The sequence below is a fragment of the Rattus norvegicus genome, chromosome 2 (genome assembly GCF_036323735.1).
Source record: "Rattus norvegicus strain BN/NHsdMcwi chromosome 2, GRCr8, whole genome shotgun sequence".
NCBI lineage: Eukaryota > Metazoa > Chordata > Mammalia > Rodentia > Muridae > Rattus > Rattus norvegicus.
In genome coordinates this window covers 173327710-173347337 of record NC_086020.1, presented here as the reverse complement: position 1 = coordinate 173347337, position 19628 = coordinate 173327710, and the positions used below count along the sequence as shown (strand labels likewise).

General features: G+C 46.6%; 1 protein-coding gene across 3 annotated transcripts in view; it reads left to right on the top strand.

The window, feature by feature from the left end:
* Positions 1 to 19628, top strand: part of Fhip1a (FHF complex subunit HOOK interacting protein 1A) — a 170263-nt gene that overhangs the window by 142177 nt on the left and 8458 nt on the right. For all 3 annotated transcript variants that reach the window (XM_039102756.2, XM_039102754.2, NM_001134592.1), the window contains 3 exon segments: positions 3916 to 3995; positions 11029 to 11219; positions 13847 to 14989. In XM_039102756.2, the coding sequence (XP_038958684.1) occupies positions 3916 to 3995; positions 11029 to 11219; positions 13847 to 14989 (1414 nt within the window).

The following is a 19628-nucleotide window of genomic DNA, read 5'->3' as shown; positions in this document are numbered from 1 at the left end:
GGTGGCAGAGGTCTGTAATCCAGCACTTAGGAGACTGAGGCAGAAAGTTTGCAAACCTGAGGCTAACTTGGCACACATATCAGGGCACTGTCCCAATAAAGAAAAACTATATGAAAAAATTAAGGAAATTAAAGTGTTACACTAGGAAAAAAAAATCCCATTTAACAGTTAACCTGACAGCAGCAGGGTGCACGGTCAGCCTTCTCCAAGGAAGGCACAGGCCAAACCGACAACAAGGCTAGAGGATGTAAAAGCATTGACCTCATGCAGTCTGTCTGGTTACAGTGAGTCTAAGTTAAAAACAGCATTGACAGACCTTTGAGGAATCCACAGGTATGTAGGGATGTGCACACGATAAACAACATACTCATGAATACCAGCCGATCGAGACATTACAAGGGAAAGGGGAGGCGCCTTTGAGTGGCTACAAACATGGATGACCCTTGAAGGTGTTACACTCAGCAGCATAAAGCTGTTCCAGCCAGCAACCAAACCACGAACCACTCGTCTGAGGTGGATAGGAAAGCATAGTCAAGCTTACAGAACCCGAGAGGAGAGGGATGATTTCCAGATACAACGAAGCAGAATAGTGGGGACTGCCTTAAGCCGAGGGGGGGATCTACAAAAACTCAGAACTAAAACTTAGAAGAGAAAGTGTTCCCTTAAGGTAAGAGTGTGCTTATTAATTATTTAAGCGCGGTGCTTCTGTTTATATAATTAAGCAAACAAAGACCCAGATTAAATTAAAGCTGCCTTCTTTTTAGATGACCTGATCTTCTATGCAAACAAACAAACAAAAAATCTAAGGAATGAGCTAAAACAAACCATTAGAACTCATAATGATTCAGAGGGCCGCAAAAAAGACAATTTTTGTGTAAAATCAATTCTATTTTTATGTGATAGTGAGGGTTTTAACGCTTCTTTTTCTGTTACTGTGATAAAATGTTCTGACAAAGACAGTTGCTTGAAGGAGGAAGGGTTGACTTTAGCTTACATCTCAAAGTAGAGGTCGTCATGGTAGGATGCCCAGGCAGCAGGAGCCTGAAGTGGCTGTCACAGTCACCTCCACATTAGGAACAGAGAGGGGTAACTGCATGCATGTTGAGATTAGGTTTAAGTTCCCTGGCCTGTGGCCCACACTTAAGATGGGTCTCCAATAGCAATCAAGCTTATTATGATACCCGCACCCACATATCTACATACATCTCACACACACACACACACACACACACACACACACACACACACACACACCCAGAGGTTTATCTCCCAGGTGATTTTAGATTCTGTCAAGTTGGCAATTAACACTAAGCTTCACTGTGAGCCAGGTAAAAATCAAATTAAGATCATTTACAATCATGTCAAAAGTAATAAAATAATTGGGAAGGAATGTCACAAAAGCAGTGTAAAACATAGTGCAAAATTACAAATGTTTGTGGAAGAAATCAAAGAATTAAATAAGTGGGAAAACATTCTATGTTCATGGGCTGGAAGACTTGATATTGCTACTCTTAAAGTATTACCCAAACTGATCTACAGTTTGAATTCTTTCACTAAAAAACTAATTAGCCTTTGTTGAGATTGATAGGCTGATTCTAAAATTCACACAGAAACCCAAAGTTCCCAAAATGACCACAACACATTTGGAAAAGAGACAACTAGGAATCAATCTATGAAAAACTGGCCCTGAGACCACATATATGGAACATTATATGGGCTAAACGTGTTTGGAAACACATGCACACTTGTGCATGTGTGTTTGTGTGCATGTGTGTGTGTGTATATATATATATATATATATATATATATATATATATATAAAACAACTAAAGAAAAAGAGGCCATGAGAAAAAAGAATGAAATTGAATTGCTAACTCATACGATAAAATTGACTCAAAATGACTCAAGGTTTAAAGAAAATGAGAAAAACTGTGTAGTCATGCATGGTTAGAAACTACTTCTAAGATGACACCAAAAACACGGGCAACAAAAGAAAAATTAGACAAAACTAGACACATTCAGGTGAAGCTCCTTAGTGTTTTAAGGATACTAAGAAATGGAAAGGAGGTGTAGTGGGTGGACACACAGCCCATGAGCCTAGCATTCTGGAAACCGAGGCAGAAGTATCACATTGAAAGCCAGCCTGGGTTACAGAGCGAGACCGTATCTCAGAAACAAGTCTAAATGAAGATCCAGTGAGATGCCTCAGCCGGTGGAGGTCCTCACTATGCAAAGCTGGTTACCTGAATTCAGTTCATGGAAGCCACCTAATGGTGGAGGGGAGGACCCAGTCCACTAAGCTGTTCTGTTACGTCTACATGTACACAGTGGAATGTGTGCCCACACACACCATGCACGCATATACAATCGTAATAGTTTCAAATAACAAACAAATCTGAAAATTTGAGAAGACAATCCACAGGATAGTTGGAAAGTTTTAAATCCTATAAAATACTTGTACATAGAATAAAGAACTCCTACAACTCAGTTATTAAAAGAACACGCACCTTGCCAAGCACCTTGACAGTGATTGGCAAGGGTTACTATGGCAATGGATAAGCAAGATTTGAGACTGAAAACGTGTTGGGTGGCTGTGTTGTGAGAAAGAACAGAAAGGGTTCTCAGAGAGAGGTGATGCTAGGCTAAGTCTCAGAGGAGGCAGGAAAAGGCATTCCAGGTAATCGAACCAGGTAAGGGGAGGTCTTAGGGTTTTATTGCTGTGAATAGTCACCATGACCAAAGCAACTCTTATAAGTTTAATTGTGGCTGGCTTACAGGTTCAGAGGTTTAGTCTATTATCATCAGGTAGGAAGCATGGCAGCTTGCAGACAGACGTGGTGCTGGAGAAGCAGCTGAGAGTTCTACATTTTGATCCACAAGCAACAGGAGGAGACTGTCACTCTGGGCATAGATTAAGTACAGGATACCTCAAAGCCCACCCCGACGGTGACACACTTCCTCCAGTAAGGCCACACCTACTCCAATAAGGCCATGCCTCCTAATGGCCACTCCCTAAGGGCCAGGCATTCAAACACATCTATTCAAACCACCACAGGGAGCACAGTGCCCTGAATGGGAGGAAGTGTGCTGTGTCTGACTACCTAAGCCTGTCACCACCCTGAGAAAAGGAGATGTTTGAAGCCAGGTCAAAGACAGCTATTTCTTAACAATACCTTTGCTGGTATAAGTTCATTCTGCCTAGAATACAAACTGGTGTTTACTTTCCTCTATGACAAACAAGGGTCTAATCTACTTAAATGGCCTGGTAGATTGACAACAGCCTACGATACAGAAGCTACAGTGGTTTTATAATTGGACATTTCCTCTGATTATTCCTTTTTAGGGAATAGAGATTGAAAGAATTCATGTGTTTGTAAAAGAAAATTCATTTTTTTTTTTGAGTGAACTCCTTAGGGAGGTAGATTTTCATACTCAGAGGCAGTAACAGAAAATGGAGCCAAGGAGAAAATTTGCCCCAATAGCAAGAGAGAAATTGAGGCTTGGAGCCGCAAACTCTGGAGAGAGCTGGCTAGGTTATAAGTACTTCCCAGTGAGCCCGGTACCGTTAATAACCAGTATCATACTTGAAGACACTTAGGACAGTAAGTGCTCTGAAGAGGAAGTGGGGAAGATTGTGTGTGTGTCGGGAGTTGGAGGGGCACACTCTTGTTATCCGGATCTTTTCAGATTCACAATATAAACACCAGCATCTCTCAGGCTGGCCCTGGGTTCCTAGCCAACTCTTCCCCCAGGGAACTGGTCTACTGAATAGATTTGTTCCTGGCAGCAATGTGTGTTTTATGAAAACTGCCAGGGATAGAGAGACCATTTTGTTCTGTAATTCTGAGTTTTTCATCACCTGTTGGGGGTGGAGTTACCTGCGTGACACTGACACGGCCCGTATGTTGTCTCCAGCTTTGTGTGGTGTCATTGGCGCTGTTCAGAACTCTCATCGGTTTACACTGTGAAGATGTGATGTTACAGCTCGTTTTAAGGTGAGTTCCCGTCATTTTGTTCTCGTGAAAGAAACGTTTCCTCTGTACCACCACTGTTGTGTTTCACTTTGGCAGTGTAAATGAAACAAGGGCCATGCCTCTGAGGAAGAACATTATTAAGAGAGCCAATTTAATCTTTTTGGTGTTATTTACCAAAGGTAAATTTGTTTTATTACGGAAAGTTTTTAGTGAGGGCATTTGTATTATATTATAAATGTGTCCCTGAAAACAATAAGGAGAACGTTGGAAAAGTTTGCAAGTATTAAAACTCGTTGGGGTCACGACTGAACTTCATTCTCCTGAGGTACCCTTTTGGGGGGTGCCCTCTTAAGGGACCCCTGTTATTAAAAAACAACTTTTAAAAGTATAAAACACTTGAATATAATCTTCAGCCTTTTCTTTAGTAACATTACTCTGCGACTGTCCAGTCAGTGCGCTCCAGCTGTGAGGACAGCAGGGAGCAGAGAAGGGGCAAGGTGGGGGACAAAATGTTGCTGCTTGAGGATGGGAGTCTCAGCAGCTAAGATGGTCTGACCTTGTTAGTTAGGCAGCAGGCTCAGCAGTCCCCAGTTCTGCCTTCTCCCCTCTCTCCCACCCACGGAAACCTGTGTTTCCACGAAGGAAAATGACCTCGCTTCATTGCTAACGTGTGGTTTGTTAGCAGGCTAGCACCCCTGTGATTGCCTTTCCTCCTTTGTGCTGAACCCAAATCCTAATTTTTGGAACGTACTCCTCCAGTGAGACCCATCCTGACATGAGCTGCAGGGTGTGTAAGGAGGGGCCATAGAACTGAGGTCCCCATGAGAAGACAGCTGGAGCAAAAGTATCTGGCCATCTCCTTTGTAATTGCTCCACATAGAGCAGAGACAGGCCAATGTTACCTTCCCATAGAACTGGGTTGGGTTGTGCTGTCAGCGCCTAAGCGGGCTGGTGTATAGACACAGAATTCTGTGATCGCCTAAGCGGGCTGGTGTATAGACACAGGGCTGTGCTTTCTCATGGGTAGGGCATGGAGGAGTGCAAAGCCTTGGTAGCAGAAGGGTGAGGCCTGGCCTGAGGATCTCCACTCTGAGAGGTGGGTGGCCAGCAGTTAGAGTGCAGGAAGTCAGCCAGGATACCCTTGAGTGTACCCCTCCTCCATAAGGACCTGTGAACTTGAGAACAGGGCCAGAGGTAGACCTGGGCTTTCTCTAGTCCACACTGGGTTTTGGTATGACTTGGGTAGAAATCACTGAAAGGAGCTGGGAGCACAGCTCCTTTGATAGAGCTTGTGTTGCAAGCACAAGGACATGAATTTGATGCCCAGAACCCATGGGTGTGGTGGTGTCTGCTTGCAATCCCAGTGCGGGGGAGGTAGAGACAGGAGCTCTGGAGTTCACTGTCCAGCCATACAGATAACAGTCTAATCCCAGACCCGTGAGAGACCATGTGTCAACATAAACAAGGTAGATGTTGCCTGGGGAATGATCTATGAAGTTGACCTCTGACCTCCACGTGTATAAATGTGTATACAGAGGGGGAATGAGGTGGGGAAGGATGGAGGTGGGAGGGGGGGTGGTTACTGAGGTGAATCCAAGTTCACTGATGGGACTTTCTGGGAATGCCTGGGTCTTGTCAGAAGTGCAGATTCCCCCAGAACCTGGTGAATCAGAAGCCCTGTAGGCAAGGCCTGTGAGCTGTGTCTTAACAAATGCTCTAGAGTGGTGGGTTTTCAACCTGTGGGTCGCAATCCCCAAGTTGCATCTCAGATATCCTGAATGTCAGACGTTTACACTACAATTCATAACGGTGGCAGAATTACAGTTGTGAAGCAGCAATGAGACAGTGTTATGGTTGGGGGTCACCACCACGTGAGGAGCTGTATTAAGGGGCACAGTGTTAGGAAGGGTGAGAAGCCCTAGTCTAGAAGATCCTGGGATTCCACTGGAGTTGGAGCATCACTGGCAGGAGGGATAGTTGATGGGAATATAGCATCCCACCGGCGGGGAATTAAATCCAGGTCTTGAAAGACTTGGTGGCACACCATGGAGGGCCTTATAGATTGTTGCTTTAAGGGAGACTATCATTTATAAGATTTTTAAGTAAAACAGTGTTTTTTGAACTTTTGGGGTTTAAATCAGGTCATCAGTAACTAATCTTAAGGCATTAGCAGAGAACAAATCCGATCATAAGGACACAGCTGGTAGTCTGTTGTAAAAGGATTACTTCAGCCTCTCAGCAAGTATCTACAGTCAGGACAGAATGCATTAGCAGGGCCTGAAACCCAGACCAACAACTTGGCAAAGCTCTTTTTACTGCTCAGACCCAGGCTCTCACTGAAGGTAGGCAAAGCTTGATTGCATTTAAATGTTAAATTCCTAAATGCTGCTCCACTGACAGCAGGGATAAAGTGTCTGTCTGTCTGTCTGTCTGTCTGTCTGTCTGTCTGTCTGTCTGTCTCTGTGTGTGTGTGTGTGTGTGTGTGTGTGTGTGTGTGCGTGTGTGTCCTGACCAGGCAGCCTGACCAGGTCCGAGGTCCATCGCTTCCTCACTGTCGGTCACCAAGGCCAGAGTGGGGCAGCTTTGCTTGCAGGGTGAGCCTTACAAGCTGCGCTCTGGTCCCTTTTTGTCTGCTCACAGCATTCAGATCTGCCCTCAGCAGTGGTGCTAAACATGGCTGCATCTGAGAGGCAGGCCTGGACCTTATGAAAGTGAGAAGTGAACCTGTGTCTGAGTGTGCCCATGGCCACACTAGGGCTAGCTGGCTTTACAATTTCTAAGCAGAAGGAGAAGGGGGTGCCAAGTCTGAGGTACAAACAGCTTGACCGTGGAGAGGAAGATGGCAGTGCAGTCCAATTGTTCTTTACTGCGTACTTCCTATTTCCCACTCCACTTCCTGGTGGAATGCCGGAAGGAAGCGCCTGAGGAGACCCGTGTAGGCCTCTGGCTCCCTCTCCTCCCTCTGAGCTGCGGACTTTTCTGTCCTACTTCTGGAATATGCTACCTCGTAGGATTATTGAGAGGAACAATTGAGGTGATATCCACAAAAACATTTTGAAGCAGTGTGGGGTACTACATACACTTAAAGAATGGGAACCTTCTAGAATATATATTTTAAGCTCATGAAAAATAATGTCTTTTCTGATTAAGAGTCTGTTCCCGAAGCAAGGGCAACAAAGACCTTTATTCTTCTAGGCATTTGAAAGAGTATAGAAGTAGATTATAATCTGCCCCTTTCATTTTTGCCCGCTGTGCAGTTGTTTATACCTGAGAAGCTTTTCGAGCGGTGAGCAGCATAGGCTATGTGGATCCCTCCTAAAGAAGATGTTAAATAAGCCACTGTATCTCCGTCTGTTGTGCCTTAAGTGCTCCTAAGTGTCGATACCTCAGAGTAGTGTTCTATTCATAACTGATGCAGACTTCTCCTTTGGCCAAGTGTCTGAGATGAGAGACTCTCAAAGAGAGGAAAGGTCAATGAGCAGGAAACCCAGGAGAAATGGCCCACTTGGTGTGCGCACCCGTGAGAAGCTAAGCACAGACTGGGAGGCAGTGGTGCGACAGACCCTGTGCTCCAGGAATATCCCAGTTGTGGGGAAAATCAATTGCTTGTGCCTGGGTTGCCATTTCTCAATGTTCCTCTTAGTGTCTTTCATCAGGTTTGTGAGCCTGTTGTGTCCAGATAGGGACAGTTTTACTTGAAGAGAGAGTATTCAGGAATACTCTGTCTTGCAAAGTAGCTAGTGGACAGTGGCAGAGGTGGACAGCCAACCAGGGAGAGGTGAACAGGAGAAACATGGCAGAGCTATGGTTAGCCGTGAAGGTCTTTGGAAGCCCACTTGCCTGCTCACAGTCTTCTGTCTGGGGTGGCTGCTTCAGTTCCTGGTCTCTGCCTTTTGATTGGGTTGTTTCCTTGCCAGTGCAGCAGTGAGCAGTGTGTGCGCTGGGTCACTACTCGTTACTCACTGGCTAGATTGAATGATGGCCTGTTTTTTTTTTTTAAATTTCTTCTTTGAGTGTTTCATTCATGCATATATCTTGGTCATCTCTACCTCCCACACCTCCTCCTGCTCTGCAGCCCATGCCTTCCTCCAAAGCTCCTTTCCTTTCCTTTCTTTGTTTTTGTTGATAGTTTATTTTAATGAATGATACCCAGTAGAAGGTGGTAGAGGGTTGAGGAAGTAATGAAAATATTTGTGTGCTTACACACACACACACACACACACACACACACACACACACACACACGTAAGTGCACAGGTAAGTGGACTCCCCCCCCACACCCGGAATACTGCAGAATTACTTAATCTGGATACTTAAGCACAGTACTTCTTAATCTGTGAGCTGTGTGTGACATTATAGACCTATAATCCCAGTACTCATGAGCCTGAAGCAGGGAGATCATGACCTGGAGGCCATCCTGGGAAACATAGCACTTCTGTCAGTCAGTAAACATGTGCAGAGGTCTGTAATTATTACTTCCTAATTTAAATAAAATCTCCAAGCAAAATTAAGTATGATATAGTCAAAAGATGGCTTAATGAAAAATACCCGTACTGAATGCCTATGGGTCTTTCTTCTAGCAACAACCACAGTATATTAGGTTTATTGTTTGAGACGCTTTTAGCCTATGTTCTGTTCCCAATCTCTCAAAATGATGGCTGGACACAGGGCTTAGGCATGGTGTGCCTTCTCACCCTTAATTTAAAAAAGACAAAAAACAAAGGAACAGCAGCTGGGAGTGCTAGGGAGGTCGCCCATTGGGGTGACTGTCCCCATCTCCACCCATAGAGCCTCTGCTTAAACCAACAGGGGTCTCCCTGCTTCTGCTGAGAACGTGCACTTTCAAAGTTGTACATTGTCTTCTCTTTCTTCTAAGATTATTTCAAGCAATCCACTGGTAGTATGTGATAAATAGCTTTATTAGCTTTGATCCAGTGTTCCATTTTTTTTAAAAAAACACTATTAAAAACAAAGAGTAGAGGCATGTGTATCAATTTAAGTTGGTTTGAGATGCAAACAGGCATCAAGTTCATGCTGTCTATAAAGTGTTGATTCCATGGGTAGTTAATGATTCAAGTGAGCATACAGTCGTGTGTAATCTGCATGGCTGTAGACATCACTGCATGGCTGTGGGCCTCACTAGGCTGGGAACAGAAGGGATCGTGTCAGTGCCGCAGGATAGGTTTCCTTGCTGGTATCCTTGCTACCTCATATCAGACCATAGTCTCTTGTGAAAGGGCAGCCATTCCGTCCCCGAGCGAGGACTCTTATTTATATGCATTCTTGAGCACATCTTTCTCCCACAGTTATCATTTGGTGTCTGCTGTGCCATTTCCCCTGCCCTGGCCCTTTTTCTAGATGGCTGCTGCCTTACTCCCATTGTATCCTGGGCTATGGTTGCCTGTGTCTGCCTTCCTGTGCTAGCCCCTCCATACAGCTGCCCTGACGTACTGGGGCAGCTGGATTACCTGTGATTCTCTCTGAATTTCAGTGCTCAGACAGAGGTGGGGATGCTTCTCTCCCCTCCGTCACCCACTTTCCCAGGCGTCTCTATGCAGACAGCCCTTGTGAGGAAGGATGTCTTTATTTTCCACCCATATCATCCTGCCCTCACCCTGTAAGGTTCCAGACACAGGTCTCCAACGCATCTGAGCAAACCAGTCTTCTTCCCAGTACTTCCCTCCCTCTCTGCTCCTTTGTTCTTGTTGCTTCCAAGAAACAGCTTATGAAGTTAGATGCTGCCACACCAGAGGTGACTGATGGGGTGAATCTGACCCTTAGATCAGCAGTGGGTGTGCCCATGAGGGTGGAAGGCATTAGGTAGGAGATAGGACCCTCTTCCCTAGCTACACTAGGAATTTAAAGTACGCATACCTGCTGAGTGCTCTTGAAGCGATCACTTAGAGTGGATCAAGGGACCCCCATGTTTTTCTCCCTGACTCAGGCTCCTTGCAGCAGATGGGCTGTTGGAACAAACTTAGGTCTCCTTCATTGGAATCAGTGGGAGATGTGGGGGAGCCGCCCACGGTCGCCAAGTCCTAAACATGGCCTGAAAGCTGTATTTTTTGTCTTTTCCACAGGCTCTTCAGCCACAGATTGCTTGCCTTTGTGCTGCCTCTTTCCCAGGAGCTGTATTAGGCAGTAGAGCACATTCTGGCTTATTTAAAGCTTGTGCTTGCTCAGATGGGTGCTTAGGCTACTGTGAAATTGGCCCCAGTATTGGGTCCTTCAATCTACTCGGTCCATCCTTGTTGAAATGACTAGTGTGGTGTTTCTTTTTAGGACAGGCAGGCACTAAACATGCCCATTCTACCCATAAAGCTCGCTAATGTGCTCCACTGTGTCTGAAGCACAACCAGACCGTTCTCTTCCCTGGGCTCGTGTTAACATGACGATGCTTTCAGTCACCAGTCAACCCGTGCAACTGGGTCCAGGGCTCCCCACTGAGCTGTCAGGCATCATTTTCCCTCATGGCCATGGAGAACAGGAGAAGGTGTAGAGAGATTTGCCACCTTCACTTATAGCCTCTTAATTTAGAGTCAGGGATCATAAGACAAAACTGCTGAAGCAGTCCTTGCTCTGGCAATACATTTGCTGAGTAGGAAGATCAGACATATTTGTCATGCGGGAATAGTAATGCTTCCAGGTACATGTGGAGGGGAAGAAGGGCTCCACCGTCCCATTGGGTCCAGGAGGTCTCCCTAGGGAGTGTGGTGCTTCCATGGTAAGGAATTGTCAGGCAGAGGAGTGGGAAGGCTCACTCCAGGGGGAGGTGGCAGTGGACTTAAAGGCATAGGGGTAAAGAGAGAAATGAGGTGAGGAAGCTTGTAGAGAGGTCTAGAAGTGTATCGAGAGAACAGTTTTGTTGGAAGGAAGAAGCTGCTCTTAGCATCCTTTTAAGCAAGGCGGTGGATAGCCAGAGGCCAGTGTGCTGGGTGGGAAGAGGAGGAGTCTTCCCCTGCTCATGACTAGTTCCAGTCCTTTTATCGTATCCTTCTGGTAGTGGTGGGAGGGCATTGCAGAGACACTGAAAGCTGGTTCTTTGTCATTTCAGGTATCTGGTCCCCTGCAATCACATGATGCTGAGTCAAAGGTGGGCTGTGAAGGAGAGAGACTGTTACTCCGTGTCTGCGGCCAAGCTGCTTGCCTTGACCCCTGTCTGTTGTGCCAGTGGCATCACTCTGACGCTTGGAAACCAAGAAAGGGATTATATTCTCTGGTCCAAGTGTATGCATGATGGCTCAGGTGGGAACACGTTAGGAATGGTCTTTAAACATGATGCCACTCCATCTCTCCTGACAAGACATGTCTCTTTGGGTAGACAAAATAACTGGGGTTAAAGAATAGTAGGAGCCTTTTCCTGTTCTTATGGCGTTATAGACTCTGCGGTTAGTATTCACCGAAGCACCTGTCTTTGCCTAGTCATTTCTTACAGACTTTTACCTTACATGTCCTTTCTACTGGTATCTTCAGAGCCCAAATAGGAAAATGTGTACTAACATGTCTTCTAAGTGAGTTATAGGTTGAGTCTGTAACCAAGGCAGACCTGGTTTTTAATTTCCAAAATTCGAAATTCAGGTTAAACATGATTTCCCAAAACGTTTTCTCTGTGCAGTCACATTTAAGGGCAGGGAGAAGGTAGTGCTGCCATTTGCAGATGGAGAAAGTGAGGGAGGAGAAACGAGTTGTTCAAGGTTATGTGTCGAGCAGCTTCTCTGACCACCATGTTTGTTCTGCGTCCTGCCTCTAGAGTTGCAACAGATACACGTCCCAGTGGGTGGGCTCTGTGGCGAGCTGGCAGAATTACTGCGTGGCAGTTGCCAGCTAGGACTCTGGTCTTACTACCTTTTGGGGGGAAATTCTTAATAGTCCCAAACCTTTCCCCTTTTTTGTGACAAAGGACTGGTCCAAGGATGCATGAGTTCAGGCACACAGGGCCCTTAGGCTTTGCCAGCATGTAGCCACTGCTCAGGAACTATTCCCAGGAATAGTTCGATGTCTTTTCTCTTGAAGTGTAAAGGAAGAGTGACACTAAACTTCTAACAGTAAAATGGTAAACAAGGGGACATGTGTCTGTCTGTTTTACTGGGCTTCATCTACGCTTTCAAAGGCTCAAGCCTGACCCAGTCTGGTAGAGATTCCATTATGAAGGGGCACAGAGCTCACAAAGACATGGCACTGGAGGGTGGAAAGGCTCCAGAGCAGGCCAGTGCTTGGATCACCCATGGCCCTGCCACAGCCGGGGGTGGGTGTTCCTCCATCTATGAGCAAGTGGAGAAAACAGTATCCATCAGATAGGATCGCTAACTCTCATGTCAATGATAAAGCTCTTACAATATTTGAGACGTTTAAGACATGGTAGAAGGCATGGTTTTCTCTAAGTCAGTCTTTTCTAAACATTTTCTTTGCTGGGAAATCACAAACTTTAAAACAGGTGTTTTCACGACTATTTCAGTGATGCTGTTGAAATTTGTAACATGAAGTCAGTTGCCTTCAAACACAGGATACTTTCTCTGTTTTGGCTTGACTGAGACTTGACTTCAAGAGAGCATTTGATATGTGTCAACATCCTGATTGATGCCAACAAGGTGGAGTGAGTTAATTGCCTTTCCTAGAAACCCAGGATTTTTCTACCAGAGAACCTGGTTATCAAACTCATGATCACCAGCCTTCACTTTACCATAAAAAACAAAATTAAAATTAAGGTACTTTGAAGTTATCACACAATGTAGCAGGCTCCACATTGGGAATATTGCCTGTCATCTCCTCATCTAGGAAGTTAGTCCTCATCAACTCTCATTTCTCCCGTGACTAATATTAGAGGGAAGCTAGAGCCCCTCGTTTTTGGTGCCTAGTCTTGTTAATAAACGAATTTAGCAATGGACTCAGGAGGAAACACAAAGACAATTTTATTAAAATTTGAGGGAGAAACACCAGGATAGGCAAGCTGTACGTCTTGGGAGTTGATGGGGAGAGAGAGATGGGGAGGAGGGAGAGAGATGCCATGCCTCGTGCCTTTCAAGTTAGGGTCCAAGAAAACAGATTCCACAGCAGATGGGTGTCATACACGGAGGCTCAGCAGCACATGACAGGGGGTGGTGGTAGGGTCTTTAGAGAAAGAGTAAGGGAGCCCACAGTTTGAAGAAAACGGTGCCTAGGATTTGGGCTAGCGTCCAAGAGGGAAAAAAGAAAAGACAGAAAAGAAGGAAAGTTAGTTTTCTGAACACTTCAGGAAAGCTGGTAGGCTCTATGGCAAGGGCTACATAAGAAGCTACACAAGGGAAGGATTCTGGGAAGGCAAACACGCTATCTCTTTAAGAGGATAATTATCCTTCCCGTCTCCTTAGCACATCTTCAGACAGATCAGCTGTCCTGTGAGGTAGAATCAAGGCCGGGTGATTGACAGGCCACTTAGATTAACCCTCAAGGAAGGAAACAATAGCATGTAAAGTTCTGATTTCTGGAGCAGATCAGAACACCATGTCTCCACCTGGGACCAGACGCGTTATACATTGTTTGACCAGGAGTCCTGAGGAGTGAACAGGCTAGTGTTTACTTTTCTGGTGTTGCCAGGAAATGGGAGGTGGTCTCCAAAGCTGACCATGACAGAGGGGACCATCCTTATGGCCTCTCAGGCTGTCTAGTTACCACACAGCATCACCTAACAGTTCTCTGTTGGCTATAACCAGCACCTAGCCAGCTTTTCTTTGTATCTTTTGCGAGGTTTCAGTTTCCGTCACTCTCTTCTCCTCTTAGTTGAATTTTATTATTCAGAAATAATTTAATTAAACATTGTTAGACCTAAACTGGTACCGGGTTTGGTACTGTGTGCACTCATTCCCACCGCTCTGATGCTGTCTGCCCTCACACAGGTCCTGAGGAGCAGCCGCTGCCAGAAACACCCTGCTCGCCTTCCTCACCTCCCCCTCCTCCCCAACCTGCCCCAGCAGCCTGCATTGTGGAATACGGGAAAGCCCTGGACATCAGCTACCTGCAGTACCTGTGGGAAGCCCACACCAACATCCTCCACTGCATGAGGGACTGCAGAGTGTGGTCAGCCCTCTATGATGGGGACTCACCGGACCCTGAGACCTTCCTGCAGAGTCTGTCAGAGGAGAGCCGAGAAAACTCATCCCACCCAGAGGCCAGACTCTCACAGCAGTGTATTAGGACGTCAGGGCAGACAAAGGACAAGAGCCAGTCAGAGCTGGAATGGGATGACAGCTATGACACTGGTATCTCCTCAGGGGCTGATGTGGGCTCCCCTGGGCCTTATGATGATGTGGAGACCCCAGCCCCACCAGCACCTATCGATCCCCCCAAACACATCCAAGAGATGAAGAAGAATGCCATCCTTCTCTTCAAGGGGTCCTACATTGAGGAGTCAGACTTCCAGGATGATGTGATGGTGTATAGGCTATGTGCTGAGAAGGATGCAGAGGACACCAGGGAGCCACAGGGGGCTACCACAGACCCACCAGCTGAGGCTCAGCCCAAGGCCCAGCCTGAAGCCCAGAGTCTCCCCACGAGCAATGGACCTCTCTTTAGTCCCAATCCTGAGGCAGAGTCGAAACCCGGCAGGGAGAGTTCAGACCTGTGTCAGAACATGTTCTCAGAAGCGAAGCCAGAGAGTGAGCCTGGTGTAGCTTTAGACTCAGACTCAGAGTTGACAGTCCCCACGTTTGAGGCAGAACCCCAGTCAGACTCACCGGTTGCCAGCACAGAGGGTGAAGATTTCATCGCACAGTACGACCAAATCATTCAAGAATTGGATTCTGGCACGGAGGGCTTGACGGAGCAGAGCGTCCCCGCCTCTGAGCCCTCGCTTCTTACACATGCGGACGAGGGGAGGACGGAGTGCAAAGCGGAGGAGGAGGAGGAGGATGACGACTTTGACTCCCTCATGGCAGACACACCTGCTGAGGAGGCGGCACCTTCTCCATTTGGTGTCGGAGAGGACACCGCCACCTTTACCAGTCGCCACCCCACGAGGACTCAGGGCACCCCATTCACAGGTGACAACCTTAAATTGCTTTGTGGTTTTCAGCTTTTGTGAGTGCTCATGCATTTACCTAACAGGAGTGAAATGTCTTTGCAAGGAGTGGAGGGGACAGTCTTGCTTTGCCATTCCTGCCTCGATGGATTTTTTTGGCAAGTCAGTTTACACTGTGCTCTGTGGTAGCTTCTGATGTCCATGGTAAAGTCATAGGCCTAGTTAGACCACACCAGAGTCCAGTCATTGTCTAAAACCCCATTTCCTCGAATCTAATTTATCTTTCTCCCTTGCACTTACCTGTATGTGTGTTGTTTTAAAACAATTGCTGGGCACTTAAAAAAGTTGGAGGGCATGCTCCACAGTGGAGAGACCTGTGCTCTGTGTCTGTTCCCAGTGGCCAAACGGTGACATCATGCTAGAAACATTTGTAGGATGACTGTTGGTCGACAGGCCATCCATATTACTTGGGCTTTGCCCTAAAGGAAAGACTCGACACCTCAAAATAAAACAAACTAGGTTCACACGTACTAACCGCTTTCCCAAACACAGGTGTTCCAGTGCTCACACTGCCAGCGGCAGGGAGAATCTGTGTAAGAGGCCAAGGGCTGGGCCGGGCTATAAGATAGGTGGATCAGTGAGGAAGTGCGACAGAACCATCATTAACGATTAAGTGGAAAGGTCTGAATCTAAAGTCTGCAGACAGTGGCCCAGAGGGAATTCTCACAGAGAAGAGCTCAGCGAGCTCAGCGAAGGAAGGCTCGAGTGGGAAGCCTGGTAGGCACTTGATAGCAAACAGAATTACTAGGAGTAGCTAGTGACACAGAGGGACAGGCAATGGCCTTGCGTGTATACCCTGGCTCTACGCTTCCCAGGTGTGGGGCAGGAGGAAGGGCCCCACTATTGTTCCTTCTGGTAGCTCCCCAGACTCATCTGAGAACTGTCTCTCTTGGGCAGTGGGGAGTAGCTTGGTGAGGAAGGACAATGTCCCCACCTTCTGGGACTCCCACAGGCAGGTTTTTTTTTTTTTTAAGGTTTCCTTCTGGCCCAGTTAAAGAGCTCTGCTGTGATTACAAGGGGTCTCCCCACCCATTTCCCCCAATACTTATTCATTTATTTACTGATGCCTGAAGATGTATTTAAACAGGGAGACAGCTTTTAATTCCACAATTGTCAGGTTTGAGCTTCTAGCTGAGATAACATTCCGGTGTGAACAAGTTTTAATTAAAATTCAACCAGTCAGTCAACCATAAGTGAAAAGGATTAGATCATCTTAGGTTTCCCTGCTGATGGGGGAAGGGGCTGAGTGAGGGAAAGGTGCCAAAGCAAGCTGCCTATGCCTCCTAACACACTCGACAGGGAGGAGTCCCAATGTCCTGCAACCTTTTTGTGGGACATTGGGACCAAGTCCTGGCTAATGAAGGCTGCCAGCTTTCTGACAAAATAGTTACATCCCTGGGGAGTATGTGACTCAGGGAAGAAGTACAGCTTAGGGAAAGCCTAGAAAACCACACTATTGCTAACAAGGTTATATATGTGCCTTCCCCTGTGAGCTGAGGAGATGCAAGTTCCTTGGTACTCATGGGTCTCCATAACGAAAGCCTTGCCTTCTCCCCTCCTCTTTTTGGAACGTGTACACGGTGTCAGGAAACATCTCTCCTTGTGTGAGTCCTGTAGTTTCTAAACTTCCAAGTGTGGGCTGAGGCATTAGCTCACCTCCCCTCTCTCCACAGAATTCTCAGGAATCATCAGCAGAAATGAATTCTGCTGAGATGACTTTGCTTCCTAGAAAAATCATGGGATTCCATGTTTCTAATTCTGTTTATTTATGAACCTGTAATATTTGGTGAACTGTATGTGTAAGACCCAAAGACACAGAATGTACAGCCATTCACAAGATGCCAGCAAAGACTGTGTTTGCAGTGTGAAGTGGGGTTCAGCCATTGTGTTCCAGGCTGGAAGGGAGCCCAGTGGAGGGAGGGCACAGTGTCACAACAGGCTCTGAGGGTGAGTCCAAGAGGGAAGAGTATTGTGAGGCTTTGTCTGCCTGATGGCTGTAGACAGGGCACTAAGACAAACAAAAGAAACACATCTATCCAAGCCTAGAGTGTGGACCACTAGAGTTTGCTGGGGCTCCACACATGGGCATGTATGAACGGTTCCTTACACGAGTATGGGTGACTAAAAGTCCATCCCGCAGGAGCGGTGACTCACATCAGCAGCACCCCTCAAGGTCCTTGCACGACTTTCAGGCAGCTACACTGAACAGTCTCCTCTCCCCGAGCCATCACTAACTACTCATGGAACGTTGAGGAGAAGCCTCATGAGTCTTGCAGGTTCATGAGTGTTGTAAAGTCCTAGGAGCCTCCCTCCTTCCTCCTGAAGACCTGGCTACACTTCAAGCTGGCAGTGTGCAGGCAGAGCACATGGAGGTGAGGAGAACAGAGCTCACAGGGCAAAGAGGTGTGAGAGGAAGCCCGGGCACACTTGGTCTTAGAAGCTGAAGAAGGGGAGCCTTGTCACCCTGACCTAAGCATTAAAGTCAGTGGGCAGCATGCCAGGATATGAAGGAACCAGCCTCAGTAGTGTTGTGGAGAGTGTGGAGTTGGGAGAGGTGGTGGCAAGAACAAGTGGGAGATGTGCTCCTTATCAAGGCCATTGCGTTGACCTGGTCATTCTGTTTCTAGAGCTATGCCCACAACTGTATTCATACTTCCATACCGCACATACGTACATCCATCCATCTATCCATGCACACAGACACATAGCTACATACCCACATGCACACACGAGGATGTTCACTGCTGTGTTGTTTACAGTAGAGAGGGACTGGAAAGAACCCAACTATCCACGAGTAGGAGGCCAGACCGCTATGCCATACTCAAAACAATCAAATGTTCTGTAGCCTGGAGCCCATGTAAACAGCTTTCTGTGATGTGAGGGACATTCTGCAGGACAGATTGTTAGGTGGAAAAGTAGGCTCTATAACAGTGAACAGCTAATGTTGTGTTCGTTTAAAAACTACAATACTGGAAGACAGTCAGACACATAGACAGATAGACAGTCAGTCAGACAGACAGACAGACACACACACACACACACACACACACACACGCACACACACACACACACACACACACACCTGGGAATTAAGGTAATATGCTGGCTAACAGCCCTAGAAACTCTTGGTCCAAATTGAAATTTTGTCTCCATTATTTATGAGTCGTGTGTATTTAACATTCTGCCTTATCTTTAAATGAGATAAATAATTAACATGTGACCTAGGATGATTTTATCAATGAATCAGGAAAAATACTTGGAACTCTGGCTTCTGTACAGGATATGCAAATGTTTTCAACAACAATCCAGACATTACTTTATTGTATATGCATCTCTGTAATACACTAGAGTCTGTAACAAGAGTTTTCTTCCAGGAAGTGGCTTGTTTTACAAGCCTTTATACTGTGGTAAAGGTGTGCATGCATGTGCGTGAGTGGCGGTTACATATGTATTACACAGTTTTAATCTCTGTTAAAATGGAAAGCCTGTGCTAGAGTCCAGACAGGACGTGAAGGGACTGCCTAAGGCAGGGATAGAGGTAGACATGAAGGTGCGCATTTAGATGTTTCCAAGGCTGGATTTGTGAACAGAGCTGGGTCACAGAGTTGATGGCAACTTTGTTTGCAGAATTGAGAGGTGCAGGGAACGGGAAGGGGCTGAGCATTTGAAGGAACGGAGATGAGTGCAGGGAGGGAAGTAGTGAGGCCACAGTCCTTCTGCAGACTTGTATATTCTATGTGAGTCCTGTGCATCAGCTTCGTAGGACTGGGAAGTGCCCGAGATCCTCAGCTCTCCTCTGTCTCACTGTTTCAGAGGATTCAGTTCAGTCACCCAGCCCCGGTGCCTTCATGAGTCCTGGGGTAATGCAGCACTGCATCATGGGTAGTATGTGGTCCAGGAGCTCATCTCATGGTATCATGGGGACAAAAAGGAACAAGGAAGATCAGGGTCCCAGTACCCCCTCAAGAGCATGTCTCTGGTGACTCAGTTTCCTTCTACAAGGCTTTACTTCCTAATGCTCCAGCACCTTCTAGTGGTGCCCCGAAGGGGACTGCGCCTTCAGTAGGTACACAGGCTGTTCACATGCCCCTTGTAGTAGATACACGGGGACATCTGCAATTTAAACTAGTAGGTGAGGAGCTCATTGTCCCCTCAGGAGTAGAGGGAAGAATATTCCCCTTCTACTCCCAAGGTTGCCTGTGGCTTTCTGAGTGCAGCGCAGTCTTCTGATTTTCAGATGCTTACGGTTCCCCTGGCAACTGCTTTTTGCTAAGCAGCTTTCTTTGATGTGCTAGAAGCCAGCTAAGAATAAAGTTAGGATTCGGAGAGTTGAATGTATTTTTTTTTCCATTGGCCCATGCCTAAGAATGATAGTTAGCACCATGGGTGGATTATGATGGCCGTCTGCTGGCCTTGACTCAGTGGACTGTCACTCAAGTGAGACACTGATGGGATAACCTTACTCGCCATCATGCGTGGGATCTGTGCTCTTCATCCCCCCTGTAGTAGTGAGGAGCTGTACTTGTCGACCCTGGTCACTGAAGGCCAGCAATACTCGTGTTCGTAGGTAGGAGGGCTGGATTCAGACAAGAAGATTCTGG